This window comes from Acomys russatus, chromosome 9, assembly GCF_903995435.1.
Source record: "Acomys russatus chromosome 9, mAcoRus1.1, whole genome shotgun sequence".
Lineage (NCBI taxonomy): Eukaryota > Metazoa > Chordata > Mammalia > Rodentia > Muridae > Acomys > Acomys russatus.
In genome coordinates this window covers 58,879,881-58,901,140 of record NC_067145.1, presented here as the reverse complement: position 1 = coordinate 58,901,140, position 21,260 = coordinate 58,879,881, and the positions used below count along the sequence as shown (strand labels likewise).

General features: G+C 46.3%; 2 protein-coding genes across 6 annotated transcripts in view; one reads left to right on the top strand and one right to left on the bottom strand.

Annotated features, from left to right (window-relative positions):
• The window catches only part of Fbh1 (F-box DNA helicase 1), a 32,615-nt gene extending 23,802 nt beyond the window's left edge, over nucleotides 1–8,813 (top strand). For both annotated transcript variants that reach the window (XM_051151396.1, XM_051151397.1), the window contains exons 14-21: nucleotides 1,425–1,524; nucleotides 1,626–1,747; nucleotides 3,238–3,313; nucleotides 3,696–3,893; nucleotides 4,386–4,511; nucleotides 5,689–5,795; nucleotides 7,711–7,842; nucleotides 8,367–8,813. In XM_051151396.1, coding sequence (XP_051007353.1) covers nucleotides 1,425–1,524; nucleotides 1,626–1,747; nucleotides 3,238–3,313; nucleotides 3,696–3,893; nucleotides 4,386–4,511; nucleotides 5,689–5,795; nucleotides 7,711–7,842; nucleotides 8,367–8,537 — 1,032 coding nt within the window. In that variant the 3' untranslated portion in view covers nucleotides 8,538–8,813. The remainder of the gene's footprint in view (nucleotides 1–1,424; nucleotides 1,525–1,625; nucleotides 1,748–3,237; nucleotides 3,314–3,695; nucleotides 3,894–4,385; nucleotides 4,512–5,688; nucleotides 5,796–7,710; nucleotides 7,843–8,366) is intronic.
• Nucleotides 1–21,260, bottom strand: part of LOC127194016 (3-alpha-hydroxysteroid dehydrogenase) — a 1,235,587-nt gene that overhangs the window by 786,464 nt on the left and 427,863 nt on the right. The gene's annotated exons all lie outside the window — the stretch shown is intronic.

Here is a 21,260-nt window from a genome sequence, read left to right as displayed (position 1 = left end):
AACCATGTCTCGAAAAACAAAATAAAATAAAAAAAGCATGTTTTCTTCCTATTGGTTGCAGCTATGTGACATAGTTCATGAAATAGACATTGCTCTTCACTAAAGTATACTTTGCTTTATTATATTGTAGGTGCATGGGGAAAACAACGAGTAAGGGAATCTTTCCAGCAGATGTGGTTAAGAAAATAGGGCCTTGGGCTGAGTGTTGAAGGATAGGAATGTATTTAGGTAAATAAAAAGGTGATAGAGGCAGCATGGACAAGGCAGAGAAATGTGGCGATTGTTCAGATTGGCTTGTGTTTTCAGAGAAGAACTCACTGTATATAGAGCCCAGGCTGGCCTTGAACTCAGAGTCCTCCAGCCTCAACCTCTTGAGTGCTAGGGATTATGGGCATGCACCACAACACTTGACTTAAAATGTTGTGGTTTGCTTTTTGTGGTCTTTGGGATTGAAACCAAAGCCTGTGCTTGCCGAGCAGGCACTCTATGCGTGTTCTGTATCCCCAGCCTGAACGTGCTCATGGGACAGATGCTATGGTAATGTTGAAAGAGGTCTTCGAGCATGGACAAGAGGCTTACAGTTGGCATTAGAGGATAGCTGTGGAAAGGGGCTGTCCAGACAGTAGACGGTCATGGGAGTGGGGCATTTCTTTTCATAGCATGAGAACACCTTAGTTAATGTGTTTGGGAAAGGTTAATCGGGCAGAGGGAGACAGAGCTGCTTGAGTGTGAGAGCAGAAGTAAAGGGGCCGAATAGGTGAGACAAGGGTTTGAGTGTAAAATGAAGGTGAAGACAGTGTAAGAAAAGCAGGTGCTGCTGTGGGTGGGCACCCTGGGTGGTAGGTCATTTCAGGGCTCTGAGGGAGAAAATGGTAGTGTTAGAGCTGGAAAGATGGCTCGCGGAGTAAGAGTGCTCAGTGCTTGTGTAGAGCCCCAGTTCCCTTCCCAGCACCCATGTTAGGTCACAACCACCTGTAACACCAGTTCCAGCAGATCTGTTGCTTTTGGTTTCTCTGAATGACACTTTGTTCACATACACACATCCACACTCAGATATACAAACATTCAACTCATTAAAAATGATTTTTTAAAAAGTCTTTAAAAGAAAATGCTCATGTAATCCCAGCACTCACTGAGGCAGAGACAGGCAGATCTCTGTGAGTTCGAGGCCAGCCTGATCTACAAAATGAGTCCAGGCCAGCCAAGGCTACACAGAAAAACCCTGTCTCAAAAAAACAAAACAATACAAAAAAAAACAAACAAAGAAAACAAAAAAATAGGAGAAATGCTGTTCTTAATAGAAATAGTGCTTTTCAGTCATCAGGCTTCTGTTTGTGTCTAAGTGACTTTAGAAGTTCCATGTGGTGTTGGCAGCAACAAGAGTGAACCCCTATATGTCCTAACTGCATTTGTCTTTCTAACAGAGTTTTAGATTTGGTGTGGAAATCGCTTATGTGGGAGCCACCATTTTGGATGTCTGCAAGAGAGTCAGGAAAAAGACATTGGTTGGAGGGAACCATCAGAGTAAGACTTTGTGTTGCTCTAATGTTTATTAGTGTATTTTAAACCAAAGTTAACTGTGCTCCACCTGCTGATGTGCATGGGGTCTGTTCTTCCTCCCCAAGGCGGCATCAGAGGCGATATAAAGGGACAGGTGGCTCTGCTATCCCGGACCAACGCCAATGTGTTTGATGAGGCTGTGCGGGTGACCGAAGGAGAGTCACCTGCAAGGATACATTTGATTGGGGTAAGAGTAGGTTTGTTGACTACTTCATGCACGGAAACCATGCAGAGACCGGACCTGGGAAAGCTTCCTCAGGAGGTCATGCAGGAAAGCCTGTGGGTTTTGGATTCCTCTGCCTGGGCCACACTATGACCAGACACTCTGATTGTGCTAGTGAGACAGTCCTGTGGCGTAGGCCCGTCAGCGAATGAGCACTCTTGTTATATTTGACTGTGCAAATGAGGCTCCTGGCTGCTCCTGGGGTGTTGACTGTTAGTGTACGCACGGTTGAGCTGATAGCACTGAGCAGCACCACTTACCTGAAAGCGTGTGGAACTGGGCACCTGGGCTCCCCCTGGCTCTATCACTAGCTTGTGTGGCTCAGAGCAGGTCACCACCGTGTGCCTCATTTTCCACCTCAAGAAGTTAAAATTAGATGACATGTCTGTGAATAAATGATAGATAGATGATAGATATGTAGCTAGTTAGCTAGATGATAGATAGACACAGAGATACATAGATGGGTGATAGGTAGATTATAAAGATTGAGATCGTTACAAAACCTGAAAAGATATGCTGTTGAAAAAATATGGAGGAAAACAATATTAATAAAGCATCTTTCTTCTAAAAAAAAAAAAGACATGTCTGTGGCATATTTAACTTTGAAGCCCTTATAAATGTCTATTTTTACATACTTGCTGTTATGGTATACATAAAAGTACTGTTTTTTTTCCACTCAACATACCACAGTTTATTTGATTGTTATATTGATGCCTCTGATATTTCATCTAGTAGTTACAATTTAACATTGTCATTATTGAAAGAAGTAATTTTGGAATGTCATCTATGTTGGATATGGAGTGTGCTCTCTCCTGTGTCCATGTCTACCTGTGACATGTGTCAGGTGCTAAACCACAAACGATATAAATGACAATATATACTCTCAGTGTTGTATGTGCAGCCCTCACCAAAGGATGAGAACTTGTTAGCAGTGAGCCCTTGCTACAGCTCTCTCCTGTGCTGGGCATGTTTCCTGTGAGGGCTTGAGTTGCAGAGTACCAACATGGCCACACCATGGCACGCACAGTCAGGGCCTCTCCTGCGAGAGCTGATTTTAGATTATGGAAAAGCTAGGCCAACAGATACCCCCATCCCCACCCCATCCCATCCCTCCAGTTGTTTATCATAAGAAACAGTGGTGAGTGCCTTGCTTGCCAGCTGCGTTATCACTTGTGTCCATCTTCTACACACGGAGTGTTTATGAGGCACACTGAACTCGCCTTTTTATTAATGACAAAACAGTATGCAGTTGGGCTCTCCTTTCCAACGCATTGGTAGAGTTTGAGGCAATAGCTTGGTACTTTGTGCTTTCTATCACTGTGTGTGTTTTGGCCATATTTGAGATCTGTTTCTAAGAAATCATCTCATTTCAAGATATCATCTCTGGATTTGTTTTTTGTTTTGTTTTAATAAAAAGCAAAACAAATCAAAAATTCCACTGGAAATTTTTTCAGGGGATTAAATCATTTGGCTTGGACAGAATCATTGATATTTGGACCCTCCTTCAGCCAGAGGAAGAAAGGCGGAAACGTGAGTACCGCCTGGCGGAAAGAAGCACTCAGCCAGGGGTCAGAGGGGGCTGGTCCTGAGTCAGGGCTCTGGTCCTCTGAGGAGCTAGATTTGCTCTTCTCCCTTGGAAGATACCTAGGGCCTGTTTTCAGAAGTACTGACAGCTTTCTCCAGATCCTTCTCAGTAGTCTCATAGTTGGTACTTTTCCTCCTGTGAAGTAGATGAGGTTCTTGAGCATATGGCTGTGATGCTCAGTTGGAGACAGAGGGAGCCCTGTGTGGACTGGAGCCTGGCTCTCCCAGCTCTGAGCCCATCCTCGTTGTGTTACTGGGTCGACATGCACAGCGGCTGTCCTGTGTTGGACACCCTCACTCATTCTCACCTGCAAGTGTCTCTTCTTAGGAAACCTCGTCATTAAAGACAGGTTCATCAGAAGGTGGGTGCACAGAGAAGGCTTTAGTGGCTTCAAGAGGTACGTGACTGCTGCAGAAGACAAGGAGCTGGAAGCGAAGATCGCAGTGGTTGAAAAATACAATATCAGGATTCCAGAACTGGTAGAAAGAATAGAGAGGTGCCACATAGAAGATTTGGACTTCGCAGGTGAGGGAAACAGCTGTTGCCTCCAAGAGGAGGACTAGGTCTCCTGAACTGTCCCTGCACCTGTGGCTTCCGGTGGCTGTGTTCATTAAAAGAAAGGGGACAGGCCCTGGCGTGGATCCACAACACCATGTTAAATAATAAGTAAACCAGGAAGCAGGGTAGTTGTCTTCCCACAGGTTCTCTTTGTTCTTGTGTGGTTTTCAAGCCACTGGAGTAGGATTTCCTAGACTAGCTCTGCGTGTGTACCTTTGGACAAGCTGCACAGCTGTCCTCTGGGCCTTTGGTCCTCTGTGTGCAAATGAGTGGGACATGGGGAAGTCACTCTGGCCTCGCATACTTTGAGGCAGTCCTGTGACTAATGCTTTACTTTCTCAGCCCTCAGTTTCCACCTGTGCCCCGTTTCCTATGCAGGCGTACACCTGCAAGAATGCTTTGTGTCCTCTCAGTTCTTTCCCTGTGGCCCCCATCTAACTTGCCATGTGTCTTTTCTAGAGTACATCTTGGGCACCGTGCACAAAGCCAAAGGCTTAGAGTTTGACACTGTGCATGTTTTGGATGACTTCGTGAAAGTGCCTTGTGCCAGGCATAATCTTGCCCAGCTTCCTCATTTTCGAGTTGGTAAGGACACTGGGTGGGACACAGCTCCTGGCGTGCTCCTGTTTTGTAGCTGGGAGTTGACTGCTTTGGGTTGATGGGATAGAATGGCTTCCTGTTCTAGGACAAAAAATAATACCCAGTCCTAAACTTCTCATTGTTGGTACTGTGCTTTTAGAGCACAGGCTTCCATGGATGTTTCTCTTAGGTGGCTGATAGGTCTTGAGTCATAATGTCCCTGTGGACACAACTGCCCAGCAGCTTTGGGCTTTGCATCATCCTACACTTAGGTGTCCTAGTCTCACACAAACTTCAAAACATTAGTTTACTTACTCACTAGGAAATTTTGTATGTTTGTTTCTGTTTGGAGTGCTAGGGGTAGGGAAGAAAGCCCGGCATGTTCAGGTGTTGTGGCCCAGCCCGCAGAGCACCTGCTTGTCTGCTTTGTTGGTGGGTTCTCCAGGCCCATTGGGAAAGTCTGTATAGCAGTTTAAATCTCAGAGTGAAAACACTTGAAGTTTCCAAACCAAAAAGTTCTCTTTGTATTTACATGTTTTTGGACACCTGTGCTGTTGAAGTGTGACTTCCACATTCCATAGCCCGGCCATTCAGTCACACTCTGCTCGGTGGCTTCTGGTCTGGTCACAGCTTGGCTGACCTAGTTTGCTGGGCACTGAGACTGGGAGATGATGTGTCTGAGGTGGGCTTAGAAATGTGTCGTCTTCCCTGTGACAATGTGAGGCAGTTCCAGATTAGAGTGAACTAACCCAGGTGGGGCCGTGGGAGGAGCAGGGACCTCAGTGGAGCTCCAGCCCTTAACTGGTGGTAGGTTCCCAGGTGAATGACCCACCCTCTGTCAGCCACAGACTTACCATCTGCCTCAGACAATAAGGTGGCGCAGCACACGTCAGTGCCCCCTGGGTGCATTGCACACATAAGTGTCCATTCAGTTCATTGCAGATTTGAGTATTAGTTAGCACAACCCTAAGCTTTACTGTAGCAAGACTAAAAAGAAATGAGTATTTTGTGTAGTTATTGAGGGTTTTGCTTGTTTTCAATGGGCATTTGTAGGAAACCTTTGTATGTACAGCTAGCAAATGTTGAGAGGTTTGTAAGGACGTTAGTTAGGATTATAGGCATTTGGATGACAAAATGAGTTTTTGCAGGCAGGCTTTTGAATTGTTTGTTCTCTTTTCCTTAGAGTCATTTTCTGAGGATGAATGGAATTTGCTCTATGTTGCTGTCACTCGTGCCAAGAAGCGACTCATAATGACCAAATCACTGGAGAACATCCTGACTCTGGCTGGGGTAAGAGGGCTGGGGAGCAGGAGTGACCTTCGCAGTGTTTGAGCCACTTGACTTTGAGGCATCAGCCTTAGGCTTTAGGTGAGGATGCTGGGTGGAAAGAGAGGGCTCCGTAAGTGTGCAGGGTGACATCACTGGAGCAGGTAGTAGTCCAACAAGTGAGGTGAGAACGGGTGTTTGTGCCGGAGAGTATAGGTCTGCTTAAAATGACAGTGGACTTCATAGATTTCTTTTTTGTTTTGTTTTATTTATTTTTTTATTGAGACAGACTTCTTTGTGTAGCCCTTGCTGTCCTGGACTCCCATTGTAGACCAGGCTGGCCTTGAACTCACAGAGATCCACCTGCCTCTGCCTCCCAAGTGCTGGGATTAAAGGCTTGCGCCACCACCGCCCAGCGATCCATATATTTCTTAATTCTGTATTTGCTTCGCTAATTCACATATCCTGGGGGAAAACTGGCAAGTTTGTGTTTTGCACCTACACTTTTCCCTTCTGCTCCCTGCTCCTTTTTATACTTGATATAAACTAAAGAAAAGTAGTGGTGTTTTGGCTCACAGTTTCAGAGGGTTCGTCACAGTGGGAAAGTATGCTACCATGTTAGTGACATAGCATAAAAAGAGCTATACAGGGAAAGGTCAGAGTAAGATCAAGCCCCAGATGTCATCTGTTTGCTCGTTCCCACCTCCTGCTTTTCACCACCCCAGTAATGCCACTGTTTGGATCCATCTATTTGAGTCGAGCACCCAGGACCTGACTGCCTCTAGAAATACCCTCACAGACACACCCAAAAGTATGCTTCACTAATTGCAGGCGAACAGATTCTCTGTCCAGTCAACCTGACTATCCTAGTGCTTATATTTCTTCTATTTTTCTGGAACCTGTAGGTAAGTCCTGCACAGGGAAGAGCCAAGTGAATCAAAGTGGGGGTAGATAATGAAAAGTTTACTAAGTAGCTAGCTGCTAACCAGCAAACATGAAGTCATACTTCAGTGGTCAGAAAACATGTGCAGTCTGTTACTATGTGTAGAACTCCTCAGGCGCCTGTAGTTGAGGTCTTCAGTGTTCTGCTTGGGCTCTTGCTCGATGTGTGCCAGGCAGTAACACTCACGTGTGCTGCGGTGTTTCCGCTTTATAGAGACAGTGTGGAACAGGTACAGATGAATGCTGCGAGGACCTTGTCTGCTGCTAGGCAGCCCGCAGCGGGGGAGACGGGGCTGTATTGAGTCTACTTGGACCTCGGTGCTGGGAATTGAACCAGGCCTTGGACATGATAGGAACGTTGTGAGCTGTGTCTCCACTGGGGCAGCTGTTTCTTACAGTTCTGCATTTCAGCCCTTGGAAGGGACAGGCAGGAGAGCTAAGAGATCATCCCCACCATGGACTGCATAGTGAGATGCCTCAAAGCAATAAGAGCAACAATAACTGTTTAAAGTTGCAGTTGAGGACAGGGACTGTGAGTCCAGGAGTAGTCCTGGGTGTCATTGTAATCGGTACCTTTTCATGTTTATCGTTGTTAAAGAATATATAAAACTATCAATTTTGCCAGGCATGGTGGTACACGCCTTTAATCCCAGCACTCGGGAGGCAGAGGCAGGCGGATCACTGTGAGTTTGAGGCCAGCCTGGTCTACAAAGTGAGTCCAGGACAGCCAAGGCTACACAGAGAAACCCTGTCTCGAAAAACCAAAAAAAAAAAAAAAAAAAAACTATCAATTTTATCAAAAAGCCAACTGGACTGTCTTGAGTGGTTTTTCTTGGCAATAGTACTCGAGTTGGAAACATTACAAAACTGAAGAAACAAGACAGTGGCTCTCTGCTTGTGGCCATGTCTGAGGGAAAGGCTAGGTCCTTGGTGTTGGAGTTTTCCAGCGGAAGGTAGCAGTCCTGCCAACCATCTCTTCTGTCTTTCTCACTCACAGGAGTATTTCTTGCAAGCAGAGCTGACAAGTAATGTTTTGAAAACAGGAGTGGTCCACTGCTGTGTGGGGCAGTGCAACAACACCATCCCCGTGGACACCATCCTTACCATGAAGAAACTGCCTATCACTTATGTGCGTTCACTGTGGGATTTTTCAACTCATTCATACCCATTTTATTCCTTGTGAGCTTTGTGCCTATCTAGGTTGTGGGTGAGAAAGGTAATAGAGACATATGTACAATGCTTTTCTAAGAGCTCTTGACATGGCAGCATGGCAGGTGAGAGGTCAGAGATGGAATGACAGATGCTGCCTGGGTGCTGAAGCCTTCCAGTGTGGGCGGTGCAGTTATGAGCAGACACCTCAGAGTGGGGCTGTTCATCTGGAGGGCCTGCTTCAGTTTTACTTGGTTCTTAATTTTCGGTGCTAGAGACTGAGCGAAATGGTAGGGATGCATTCCAGCACTCCGCAGAAGCTCCAGTTCCACAGCTCACTAGATGATAGTGCTGTGTAGGATTACCTCTGGGTTCACACGGGAGTGAAAGTGTCACAGCGTAACACAGCAAAACGTTGGCACTTGGACAGTAAAGCAGCACCTTTTGGTGGAAATCCTTATCCTTCCAGTCTCCCCTTACGTCTTTCTCCTCTCCACCCTCTAGAGCAACAGGAAGGAAAACAAGGGCGGCTACCTCTGCCACTCGTGTGCAGAGCAGCGCGTCGGGCCTTTGGCGTTCCTGACTGCCTCCCCTGAGCAAGTGCGCGCCATGGAGCGCACTGTGGAAGACATAGTACTGCCCAGGCACGAGGCCCTGCTCTTCCTTGTCTTCTGAGGCTGTGACTCCAGTGCTGAAGGAGCCATTCTGGGCTGCATTCCTGCTTACAGGAGACTTCCACAGAGCATCTCTGAGGAAGAGGATACCAACCAGAGTTGGACCTGCCATTTCTCCGTTCCTTACAGATAGCCAGTTCCCACTTGCCTATCCTCCATACGCATCAGGTCAGGGAAGTGGGGGAAGTTCTTTTGATAAAAAATCGTTTTATGTATTTAAACTTTTATTACAAGGTTTCAATTAAACAGGCATTGCCCACTGGCATGCCACTGTGAAGTCTCGCTTCCACACTGTCATTTCTAAGCTTTCTCCTCCGTTTCTTCTTCTCTTTCAGCATCTTGTCGCTGTTCACATGGTTTTCATGCTGAGGAGTGACACACGAGTAAGCCATAGTGGGTCTTTATCATTTAGGGCTCATGGTATAAGCAGGCAAGTGTCATCATGTTCAGCAGACATGCACAAGTGACAGTAGGCGGCTTTCCCGCTGGTCCAGCTGGAGATTAGAAACATTGCAGGAAGAGTACGGTCAGCAGTCACGGAGTCAGGGGGAGATGGAAAATTGGTTCCTGGATTATTGTATTCAGGGTGTGTGATGGCTCCTATTATAAAGGGTAAGTTCTTCTTTTGTTTTGTTGTTGTTGTTTTCTCTCAAGACAGGTTCTCTCTGTGTAGCCTTGGCTGTCCTTGACTTGCTTTGTAGACCAGGCTGGCCTCGAACTCATAGCGATCCTCCTGCCTCTGGGATAAAAGGTATGCGCCACCACGCCCGGCTATAAAGGGTAAGTTCTTACAGAAACCACCAGCAAAAATACCCATATCGTGTCGGTGTACACTGGTATTTGAGATTTTTGCTGGTTAGCAGTTCTCTAATGCTGATGGCTGGTGGATGAAAGCATATGGCATCACCCAGAATTTTGAAGCCACTCCAGATCTCCAGAGTCAGAAATGTGTACTCCTTCCCTAGCAGTTGGTGTTTAGCAAGTCCTGCAAATGACCCCAAGACACTAGAGTTTGAAAACTTCTCTTCATATTAGGAAGATAGAGCCAGTTCTTAGTGCTTAGATGGGTGTGGTGCCTGATGGAGTCTCAGTATGATCCCTGCTCACCAGCTGCGGCTTCAGGGGGCTGAGGGCATCTTTCATTGATAAAGGGGACATAGGAGACATGTAAAAGCAGGGCTGAGCAGGGCTGTGGGGCACACGGGGCGACTCAAGAACTGGGAAACTTCTGTGTGAAGAGCTCTACTACTGAGAAAGAACCGAGGGCTCGGAATCAAGTGCTGGGGTTGCAGTGTGAGGTGATAGGTGAATTAGACAAAGCACCTCGGTGAGCTCTTCCTACAGGGGTGTGAAGAATGCAAAGCAGAAGCCGGAGAAGCAGGATGGAGGGTGGAGGATGGAGGACTTGGAGTGAAGACAGCAAGGGTTTGGCAAAGGTCAGTGACAGCACATGGCAGGGAATGGCTGTCATGGTGGGGAAGGAAGTTTGAAAAAAAAGTGGACATCAGCCGGGCGTGGCGCACGCCGTTAGTCCCAGAACTCAGGAGGCAGAGGTAGGCGATTCTGTGAGTTCAAGGCCAGCCTGGTCTACAAAGAGAGTCCAGACCAACTAAGGCTACACAGAGAAACCTTGTCTCGGGAAAAAACAAGCAACAACAACAACCCAAAAAGTGGACATCAACATCTAATGCCCAAAGAGACCACATGAAATAAAAGAGAAAAGAGGCCCCCTCACTGAGCACTCAAAATCAGTGGTGATGTTAGCTGGCCACTTCAGCGAGGCTGCTGGCATACGCCTCCTATAATCCTAGCACTTCATGCTAGGAGCTAAACCTCAGTGGGCCAAAGCGTGAGTAGACCTATGCTCTTCTCATTCTTCGTACTCCTGTGGGATGAGTTCACCAAAGCCATTCAGTTTATCTGCCCCACCTACCACCTACACACGGCAACCCACAGTACTGGAGCACATAAGTAAATGACATGAGCGAGGGACCAAGCCAGGGTTGGAGAGGGTACCAGTGTATGGTGTGTGAGAAGAGAGCCAGACCACCTTGGAATAGGTCATAGGGTGGGCAGCAGCCTCCTCAGGAGGATCAGTTTCATAGAATACCAGACGTTCTGCAACAATGTAGGAGGAGGTTGCTGGAATCTGTGGAAATCATTTTTTAAAAAGCATGTGCTTCAAAAACACAGGTCCCAGAGGATCGGGCCACTGTATTAGTTACCACTTAGAGTTATGATAAAGCACCATGACCAAAAGCTACTTAAAGAAGGATGATTATTGGCTTACAGTTCCAGAGAGAGGGTCCATAATCACAAGGAAGGCGCAGTAGCAGGCAGCCATAGCTGAAGGCTGGGCACTCACATTTTCATCCACACTGAGGACGTACAGAGTGAGCAACAAGTGCGGGAAGGTGACCAACTTCCTCCAGCAAGGCTCCATCTCCTTTAAAAAGTTCTATAACCCCACTAATAGGACCGCCAACACAGGACCTTGGTGACTGCAGGTTTGGTGAGCAATGTTCCCCCATAGGCTCAGGTACTTGGACACTTGATCCTGAGTTGGTGGCCCTGTTTGGGGACTTTTTTTAAGGAGATGGAGCCTTGCTGGAGAAAACCACTGGACTTTAAGAATTAAAAACCTTTCTCCACCAAAGGTGGAAAATGCTCTGTTTTAGGGTTATATTACTGTGATGAAACACCATGGCCAAAAAGCAAGTTGAGGATGCAAGGGTTTATTTGACTAAACTTCTAGATCATTGTTCGTCATGGAAAGAAGTCAGGCAGGAACCTATGATCTACCTACCTCTGCCTCCCAAGTGCTGGGATTAGTGTGTGCCCCACCCCAAGCCTGCTTCTTACAGAACCCAGGACCACCAGCTCAGGCATGGCACTATCCACAGTGAGCTGGGTGCGCCCCCATCAGTCACCAAGAAAATGCTCTACAGCTGGGTATTGTGGAGTCATTTTCTCAATTGGAGTTCTCTGTAGAGGGGTTTTGATGCAGTAACATGGCTGCTCTGATGACTCCCACCTTCTAGGTCTGTGTGCCTAGGCAGACTATAGACATGTCCTTGGTACACTCCTTTAAATGAAGGTAAGGTTAGTTGGTAGAAGGAAGCACCCATGTTTGAAAGTGATGTCTAATTGAGAGGCAAAGTGACAAATCAGAGACAGGTGTGACAGAATAGAATATGCTGAACCCTCACAAGACAGAGGAAGAAGAAGCTACTTGAGAGAGCAGCGCAAAGGGCAGAAAGGGAAGGCAGTCTGCTGGACTGGGACAGGTTACAGAGACAGAGAGAGAGAGAGAGAGAGAGAGAGAGAGAGAGAGAGAGAGAGAGAGAGAGAGAGAGAGAGAGAGAACAAGAAGGAGCCAGCAGGTTAGATTGCTAGAGTTAGTTTGAGGCCAAACAGCATTTCAGTCAGAAGCTGAGAGAAGCCAGATTGAATAAGTCAACTTGGAGAGGAGTTTGAGCCAGAACAGCTGAATTGGACCAGCCAGCAAGAGTTCAGAAAGAACTAGAAAGGGTGAGCTTATTCAGCAGTAAGTCTCAGAGGCTGAAAACATTCTAGGCCTCAATAGGATTGTATGGAGGCTAGAAACTTCCAGAACTAGCCCTAGGTTAAACTTCCAGAACTAGCCCTGGGTTAGACAGAGGCAGTAAGCCTCTGAAACAATTACGTCAGGCGCATAAAAGTGACTTAAAGTTCTATCCTTTCAAATAACTCTAGCTTGTGTCAAGTTCACATGAGACTAGCCAGCACAGTGCTGTGAAACCAACGAAAGATAGGCAAACCAAGGACTGCATACAGATCAATTTGCTGGTGACTTACAAACAGGAGCAATTCCTGAGCACCAGAAGACAAATGTCTGTCTGCTCAGGCAGAGAGGTTTATAAGCTAAGGTAGACTAAGGTGGGTGGTGGCCAACTGCAAACTCTGGCCTTTCTCATAAACCAGTATTTTCAAGTGTCACCTAAGTAGCAGTCTGGGCACCAATGGCTTAGATAACACTTGTATTTGAACGACTTGGTGGTCAGTGGAATTTAGGAAGCATGCTAGGACTCACCTGGTGAGCAAAATGGCTGTTACAGAAACGTGGCCGTACTTAGGTCAGAGCACTATGGCAGTTCTTTTTTTTTTTTTTTTCATTAATTTTTAACTTTTTATCGATTCTTTGTGAACTTCACATTGTGCACCCCAATCCCACTTACCTCCCCCACCCCTCATACCCACTCTATCCTTACAACCTCCTCCCTGAGAGGAAAAAAAGAACCTCACTGTGGAGCCTGTAATGTATCACAGTGTGTTCCACAGTATACATATCCGTTTGTCCACAGTTCTTTGCTTGCAGATGTTCTTTGCAGTGACTCATTGGTCTGGTTCGAGGCGTCTGGCGTCTGCTACTCTAGGAACCTCATTTGGACTCATCTCAGGTATCTTGTCCTGTGTCATGGAGATCCTGTAGTTTTGGATCTGTAGAACTGGTCTCTTCATCCAGCAGTTTATCAGTGGGGTGGATGTTGGAGTGGGCCAGTTTAAAGCCCTAGATCAGGGTCCTGAGAGGTATCTGAGCTGGTTAACCCCTAGCTCTCCTGCTCTCATGTTCTTGAGGTTGGCCTACCAGCAAACCTTTCAATCAGGGTCAGCTCTACCATACTACCCAGGTGAGGTGCTGGACTTGCTCTCCCAAGTGCTGCAGCAGGTGAGGGGCAGGGTCAGCTCTCCCACATGCTTAGCTACGGGGCCAGCTCACCTGCATCCCTTACATCCAGAGTCTGCTCTACTATGCTGCCCAGGTGAGGGGCAAGGTCAGCTCTCCTGCTTTGATGAACCCAGGGCCATGCCTCCCACATGCCATAGGAGGTGAGGGCCAGGAGGATGAGGATATCTTTCTCTCATCCACACCATCATACAGGAGAAGAATGGTAAGGCCAGTTCTCCCAGCTTGTATCCTGGAGCCCTGCTCACCTGCAAATCCCTAGTACCGCTGCCGGCTCAGGGGCAGTGTCAGCTCTTCTGTTCTCATGCCCCCAGGGCCAGTTCTCCCATGATGCCCAGGTTAGGAGTAGGGCTAGGAGTAGCCCTCAGACATCAATGTGTCCCTAGGAGGCAGCATAGACCAGGAACTTCTGCCTGGTGTTTGGTGGTAATGGACCTCTGCTGGGCCACAGACCCAGACATAAACCCTGGTGGCAGCATAGGCCAGAATCCCACCACGGTCCCAGGTGGCATCACTCGCTATTCGCATGAGACTGTTCCTTGCTACCCTTGAGTCACCAGTTCTGCCTCTTATTGTGCCCACATCCTCCTGTTTCTGTTTCATTTCTCCACCACTTACTTGCACCTTTTAGTGGTACCTGGATTTTCTGAGTGTCTGGGGTCATCTCAGGAGTGGTCTCAGTACTGCTCTGCCCCATTCTGGGATTATGGAGCCAGGCAGGGGTCATCTTGGACATGGTCTGTTCCTCCAGGTTTGCGAGGCAGTAGACTGGTAATCACAGCCCAGCTCCTTGTCTGGACTCTATGGTGCCGGTCCAGTAGTCATCTAGGCCTCGCACCTCACCTACCCTTCCGAGTGGCCCCATGGGTGGGTCATCGCTGTCAGGCTCACTCCCATCCACAGCCTGCAGTCCAAGGGGAGGGGTGGTTCTAGTCTCAGGCTTGCTCCCAATCCTGGGAGCCTGACCAGACCTGCCTGGCACTAAACTGGTGGTTGTCACAGCATCAGAGGCCTGGATAAGAGCTGTAACTCTAGAAAGTGCCACCTGCTGTTGCTTCCTGCTGTCTGCTGCCACCACCCACTGCTGCTGAAAGGCAAAAATTAAATAGCTAACAGGGAGGGACCACTGGTGGTTAACGTGCAGAAGAATAGGCTTCCTCCCTGAGGACTAAAACTATGAGACTCTGGCCTCTAACTTCTGGAGCTCAGAGCTGTAAGCATGTATGCATGGGCCATTTCCTAGGCTTTGGACACTCAGGAGCCCAAGAGTCCAGATGCTGGAGGTTTCTCCTCATCCACCCATGATCTCTATCTTGTTTTAGTTCCTTTTCTATTGCTGTGAAGCCACACCATGACCAAGGCAACTTATGGAAAAAAACGTTTATTGGGGCTTACAGTGTCCGGGACCATGATGGTGGGGAGCATGGTAGGAGGCAGGCAGGCGTGGTTTTGGAACGGTATCCAAGAGCTCACGTATGATCCACAAACTAACCGGAAATGGGTCTTATTCAGGCGGTCTGCTGCTGTGAAAAGACACCGCGACCATAGCAATTCTTACAAAAGAAAAGTGTTTAATTGGGGCTGGCTTACAGTTCAGAGGTTTAGTCCATTACCATCATGTGGGAAACATAGTGGCACACAGGCAGACATGGTGCTGGAGGTAGCTGAGCGTTCTACATTCCAATGGGCAGGCACCTTAAAGCCCACCCCCAGACACACTTCCTACAACAAAGCCACCTACTCTGAATACTACCCTCCCTCTCATTTAAACCACCATCGGTGGGCTTTGGAACTTCAGAGCTCACCCCCAGTGACACACCTCCTCCAACAAGGTCACGCTTCCTAATCCCCAAATAGTTCCAGCAAGCATTGAAATACAGGAGCCTTTGGAGCCCATGCTTATTCAAGCCACCACGTTCGACTTCATGGTTCCCATGAGCTCGTGGCCACGTCACAATGCAAAATGCATCAAATGCAACTTTAAATTCTCATAGCCTTTACATTCAAAGTCCAGAATGCCTTCTGAGACTCAAGCAATCTCTTAACTGTAACCCCTTGTAAAAATCAAAAAGCAAATTGCTGACTTCCAACATACAATGGCACAATATACATTACCACTCCAAAAGAGAAGAATGAGTGTATGGTGATGAAACAGGACAAAAGCAAGACCAAAACCTAGGAGGGAAGGGCTGGAGAGGTGGCTCAGTGGTTAAGAGCACTGGTTGTTCATCCAAAGGTCCTGAGTTCAATTCCCAGCAATCACATGGTAGCTTACAACCATCTGCAATGAGATCTGGCCTACTGGCATACATGCAGGCAGGATACTGTATAAGAAATAAATAAATAAATAAATAATCTTTAAAAAAAAAAAAAAAAAAACCTAGGAGCGCAAACTCCAGGCCCTGCACCTCCATCCCTGACGTTAAAGGGGTTAGGTAGCCCCACCTTTCCACCTTTGCTACCTACAACACATTTCTCTCTCCTAGGATGGTTCCACTCCCTGTCTGCAGCTCTCCTTAGCAGGTGTCACACAGCTCTGCCACTTCCAACATCTTGGGGGGTCTTCCACACAATTCAGGCTTCACTTTTACAATTTCCTGAACTAGGCTCGCTGGGTTTCCATGCCTATCCTCAGTAGCTTTTCTTTACCTCAGAAGATTCCACAACCCTTTACCTCCTGTATTCTTCATGACTCTAAACTAGAACAGGGCTAAGCCGCTGTCTACTTGGGATGGGGCCTAGCCCCATTCTTGAATTACATTTGCATAAACTTTGGCTTGCTTTTGCTCTTTAGGAACAAGTAATTCCTTAGGACTTTTCACAAGTGGCAGGATTAGCTGTGTGCGCTCTCACCCTGAAAACACCACTCCCTTTATCTCATGTTTTTGTTATCTCTTCCTGCACATGCTGTGGCTCCAACATTAAATTTCCTGGTAAATTTTTGTTTTGTATTTTTCCCTTGCTTGCTCTGTGTAGATTTGTGTAAGAGTGTTTGCTAATAACCAAATGACAAAGTCAATATTAGGCTGTCTTGAAATCTCTAACAATGAAATTAGTCCAAAACTCTTTAATTCAGCCTCAGGCAGATTAGTAGGATAAAGGTAAAAAGCAGCCACATTTCTTTGTCAAAAAGCCACAAGAATGGGTTCTAGCCCAGGTAATAATATTGTGCACTTCTGAAACCTCTTGAGCTGGACCTCCACAGTTGACATTGTTTTCAGCACCAGCATCTTCCAAGAGCCCATTGAGCTCCACTTACAGAATTCAACTATTTTCGCCTGGTGTGGTGGCGCACGCCTTTAATCCCAGCACTCGGGAGGCAGAGGCAGGTGGATCGCTGTGAGTTCAAGGCCAGCCTGGTCTACAAAGTGAGTCCAGGATGGCCAAGGCTACACAGAGAAACCCTGTCTCAAAAAACAAAAACAAACAAAAAGGAATTCAACTATTTTCTTGGTTCAAAGTCCTGAAGTCTGTTGGGTTCAGGGTAGAAGCCAAGAAAACTCATTTCAGAGACAGAAGCTTAAAATGCAAGCTTTATTTTCTGCTAGTGCAAGGAGGTGGCCAGTTTGGGATCTGAACCATGTCCCTGAAGGGCGATTGCACAACATTTAAAGGACGGGAACATGAGTGGAGTGGGCTGCTGTATTGACCAATCATATTTTGGCACAAGGGGTTGAGCAAGGAAGTAAACTTGGATGACTAGGCCTTTCCAGGTCACCTGATTACAGGGCCTTAACTCAGTTTTTGAACTTTGGCCTGGAATTTGGAATGATGTGGACAAGCTTTAAGTCAAGACGGGCAGCACATTTTACAACCTGTGTGCCTTAGTTTAGATAACACACAATGGCACCTTCCCTCTTTATATCCTTTACTGGCTAAGAGACAAACATGCAATGCCTGAAGAAACAGGATAGGACTTGGGTTCTGGTGCCAGGGGATTATCAACTCAGTCTTGACCTTGTCAGCAAGATGGAAGTTTTTCCTGAGATGGCTGGACCCAGAAAACCATCTCCAACAAGTCTTTCACATTCCTCAAGAAAACAAACAATAACAATAAACAAAACACAGCCAGGAGTGTCACTGCTGTACCCCACTCTTGGTACTATTTTCAAATACACAACCCTGTGAGGTCTACCCCACATCTAATGGAGAAAAACAACCCCAGCCAGTTCATTGGTAGCAAGGTCATTGCTGGGCGCCACCTGGCTGTATTTCATTCATTCCATATTCAGTAACTCAGAGTGCTAGGTGGGATGCTTTTTTAGGCCTAGTCCAGGTGCCACAGGCCAGGGAGCAACTGGCCTTTATATTATCAGGCATGAAGTATTTTAGCAATGTGGAGGTTCCCCAGTATCAGGTCCAAAGGAAACATCAGTTCCTCAAACTCCAAAGACCGTCCAAATACCCAGAAATGAGCTTAAGCTGGATTACAGGAGGATTCTGGCAGTTAGATAAAAGCCAGCGTTGCTTGGGAACTTGAGAAACTAGTTCCCATTTGCCAAAAGCAGTCATTCCCTTTATCTCTGATAAAAAGGACATATGGCTCTCCCATTAGCATATATGCCTTTGGTGACTATCATATCAAGTTGGGCCATGCTAGCCTCCAGGCTCCTTCAACCTCCATTCCCCAAGCCTCCCTCCAGCTCACAGGCTCTCTTTCTTACAGTTACCCATTTTTCCTTATAGCACTCAAGATTTTTTTTTTTTCTCCTCCTGCTTCTCTCTGCTTTCCAGAGACACAGCCTTGGCAGTTTGGAATAAACTTTCCCCCTTTTCACCTTCAGTGTAGCCATTTTGGTGTCTTTACTGGGCCCCTTAAGTACTCCCAGAATGGGCGAGGAGGAGACACCACATCTTCACTATAATAACAAGTATAATGTGAGGATTTATAGTCAGGGGAAGGAAAGAGTAAAGCACATTCTCTAATATGTTTTAAGTAAATTACTGTGCTTCCCCCCTTCCCCCATGGTTTCTGTGTTAGCTTTGGCTGTCCTGGAGTTGCTTTGTAGACCAGGCTGGCCTCGAACTCACAGCATTCTGCTTGCCACGAGTGCTGGGATTAAAGGCATGCGCCACCATGCCCAGCTCTAAATTACTATGCTTAAGAGTCCTATAGAAAAAAAAAATTATCTCTAATTTGTAAATCCCACTTGCCCAGGGACAGATAATTTCATGAAATGCTGAGAGCTAATCTTGTAATTATCTGGCCTTGTTTGTAAAAATGGCCACAAACCCCACTGCTTCTGTGTCTGTAAACAAAGCTTGCTTGCTTGAGATAACCGAGATAAGATACCTGCATGACATCTGTTTGCCAAACTGAGCCCTTGATGGCAGGATGTGTGCCTGTGCAAACACATGTAACCTTTTGGGGTTCTTGCCTTTATAACCCCCTTCCTTCCCCGGCTGATCTGTCTTGGTGTCACATTTAGGAATCCCAAGACCCAGGGGTGGTCCTGGTAGTAGTGTCTGAATAAAAGCCTCTTCTTTTTTAAAAAAAATATATGCATGGTTGGGCTGTTGAGTCTCTGATTGACCCCAGAACCATAGCAGATTCTTCCATAAGACAGCACCGTATAATGGCTCTCCCGTGCCAGGAACTGTGAAATGTTCGTTTGAACTGAGCCTCTCTTGCCTCAAAGGAACACATTCCTATGGAACAACTAACAAGTGGACTCAAGAATCTAAGCCACTTCTTTGACACTTGCTGGCCAGAAGAGAGCAATCATAGGTAGTCGTAGAAGATCCTTAATGGAAAAGTAGAGTGGGCCATAAGAACCTTTGGGATCCTTATATGTGTTTTTTTGTGGGGCTGGTAAGGTGTCCCAGCAGTAAAAGCACTGGATATTCTTGCCGAGGATGTGGGTTAAATTCCCAGCACACACATGGCAGCTCACAACTGTCAGTAACTTCAGAGCAGGGGATCTGGTGCCCGTTTCTGACCAGGTATACATGTGGAACATAGCTATGCACGTAGACAAAATACTCATTCACATTAAATAAATACATCTAAACGAGCGTGTCTTTTGTTTCCTGTCTTCACTACTTTCTAGCATCTAAAAGGAGGACAGAAAGGACACAAAATAGTTGAATTCCTATATCAAGGCAAAATAGAAAAACTGAAGGGGCATTCTATGAGAGAGAGAGAGACAGAGAGAAAGAGAAGAGAGACAGAGGGAAAGAGAGAGACAGAGACAGAGAGTGTGTTTCATGGCTAATATGGCAGGAGGAGGGCAAGTAATGTGGGAAAAAGGAACTATAAATGAGATGTGTAGCTCATGAAGGTCACCTCGGGTGAAGATTTAATAGCTGTAGAATTTCCAAGTCCTTCGGAGTTCTGTGTGCCTTTCCATTTCAAACTAAATGGCTTCTCGGTACCTGGCAGATGCTGACTTCCAGATCATTCTGTTCACCCATTCATTTCATATGTATTGGCATTGGCAGAGAGCTGAGAATTAAAGGAAAATTACACTTCGCTGGCTGTTTTCAAACGTATAGCAGCTGGTTACCAAAGATAGCTTCTGCAGCTGTCACCTTTCCCTTCTATCATTGTCTTGCCCTTGAAGCTGGTTTGGCCTGTGCCTTGCTTTGACCAATAGATAGCAAAGGTTATATGGGTCCCTTTCTGGCCTAGCTACTTGCAGGGGTCTGAGAGTTTCTACTTTGTTTTGGTCACCATGTAAACAGTCTAGCTAGTCAGAGGCCACCATGTGGTAAGGAAGCCCATGAGCGTTGTGGAAAGGCTTCCTTTAGTTTTGATGAAAGAAACCACACAAACTGATGACTGTCAGTGGGGAATGGCAGCTTATGCAGTAGGTGGTTAGCCTGCCTCCTGAACGCTTTACCGGTGGATATAGGCGTCCTGTTGACTCACAACCAGGACTCCTCTCCTACCCCACTTCTCATCCCATTTCTGTCCAAATAGTGGCATTAGTTGAGCAACGCGGCTTTGGGCAGGTCAACTTCTCCAGGCTACATTTTTTTATCTGTAATTGTAGGAGTTAGAAGATCTGGGATATGATTTAGTGGTAGAATGCTTACCCAACATGCATGACAACCTCTTTTTATCCACTGCTCTGCCATAAATAAATAATAGTAATCATTAATAAATAGAATGAAGAGATGAAATTTGTCCTATGATTTTAGAAAGAGTTGTCATAAATGGTAGGGGGGAAGGGAGGAGATGAGAGAGGGAGGGAGAGGGAGGGGAGGAAGAGAGAGAGGCGGATGAGGGGAGGAATATGCATGCATCTGATGTTAGCTGGGCTCAGCCTTGTCATAGTTGAGAGTTTGTTGCTTTTACTCACCATGAAGTTTGGTTAGAAATCCCACCGAAGCTGTGATCTGTGTGAGCTCTGAGCAAGGGCTTTTCCCACTCCTCCTTTTTTGAAAGAAAACCTGAGTTCTATCACATTCGACAATTTATCACTCCTCTTTCTCCTTTCTTCCCCTGTGGAACACTTTTCTTTGTTGATAATTTTAATGTATTTTTGTACTGAAAATAGATATTTTATTTTGTCTATACAAGACACTTTCAAATATAAATCATATACAATATGTAGATATAATAGAAAAGGAAACATAAATATAAATGTATGTATACATTTTACATATATATATATATATATAAAGTCGCTGAGTTTAATTTTTGTCATGAATCCTATACAAAGGGTTTATTGGCTCAATTTGGCTTCTGCCTTGCTTTGCACTCTTTCAATAGGTACAAAGCAGCACCAGCCAAGTCTTCAGGGGCTCAAGTTCTGCTGTCTTCTTTATAGACATCTCCTCTGCCAGTGGAGCCTTGGAGTGCAATGGGTGCCTTGCGTGTACTGCTAATCCCTGTAAACTGTAAACCTAGGGAACAGAAAATAGAGTCTTGCAGATAAGCTGTTTTGAGTCAACGTCGGAGTGCAGTGAGAGGCTTTATGAAGACCCTGAGACTCTCAGGCGTGCTCAAACTGCTTCTACTTTGGGAAGTCAGCCTCTGTGCTGCGCCAGGAG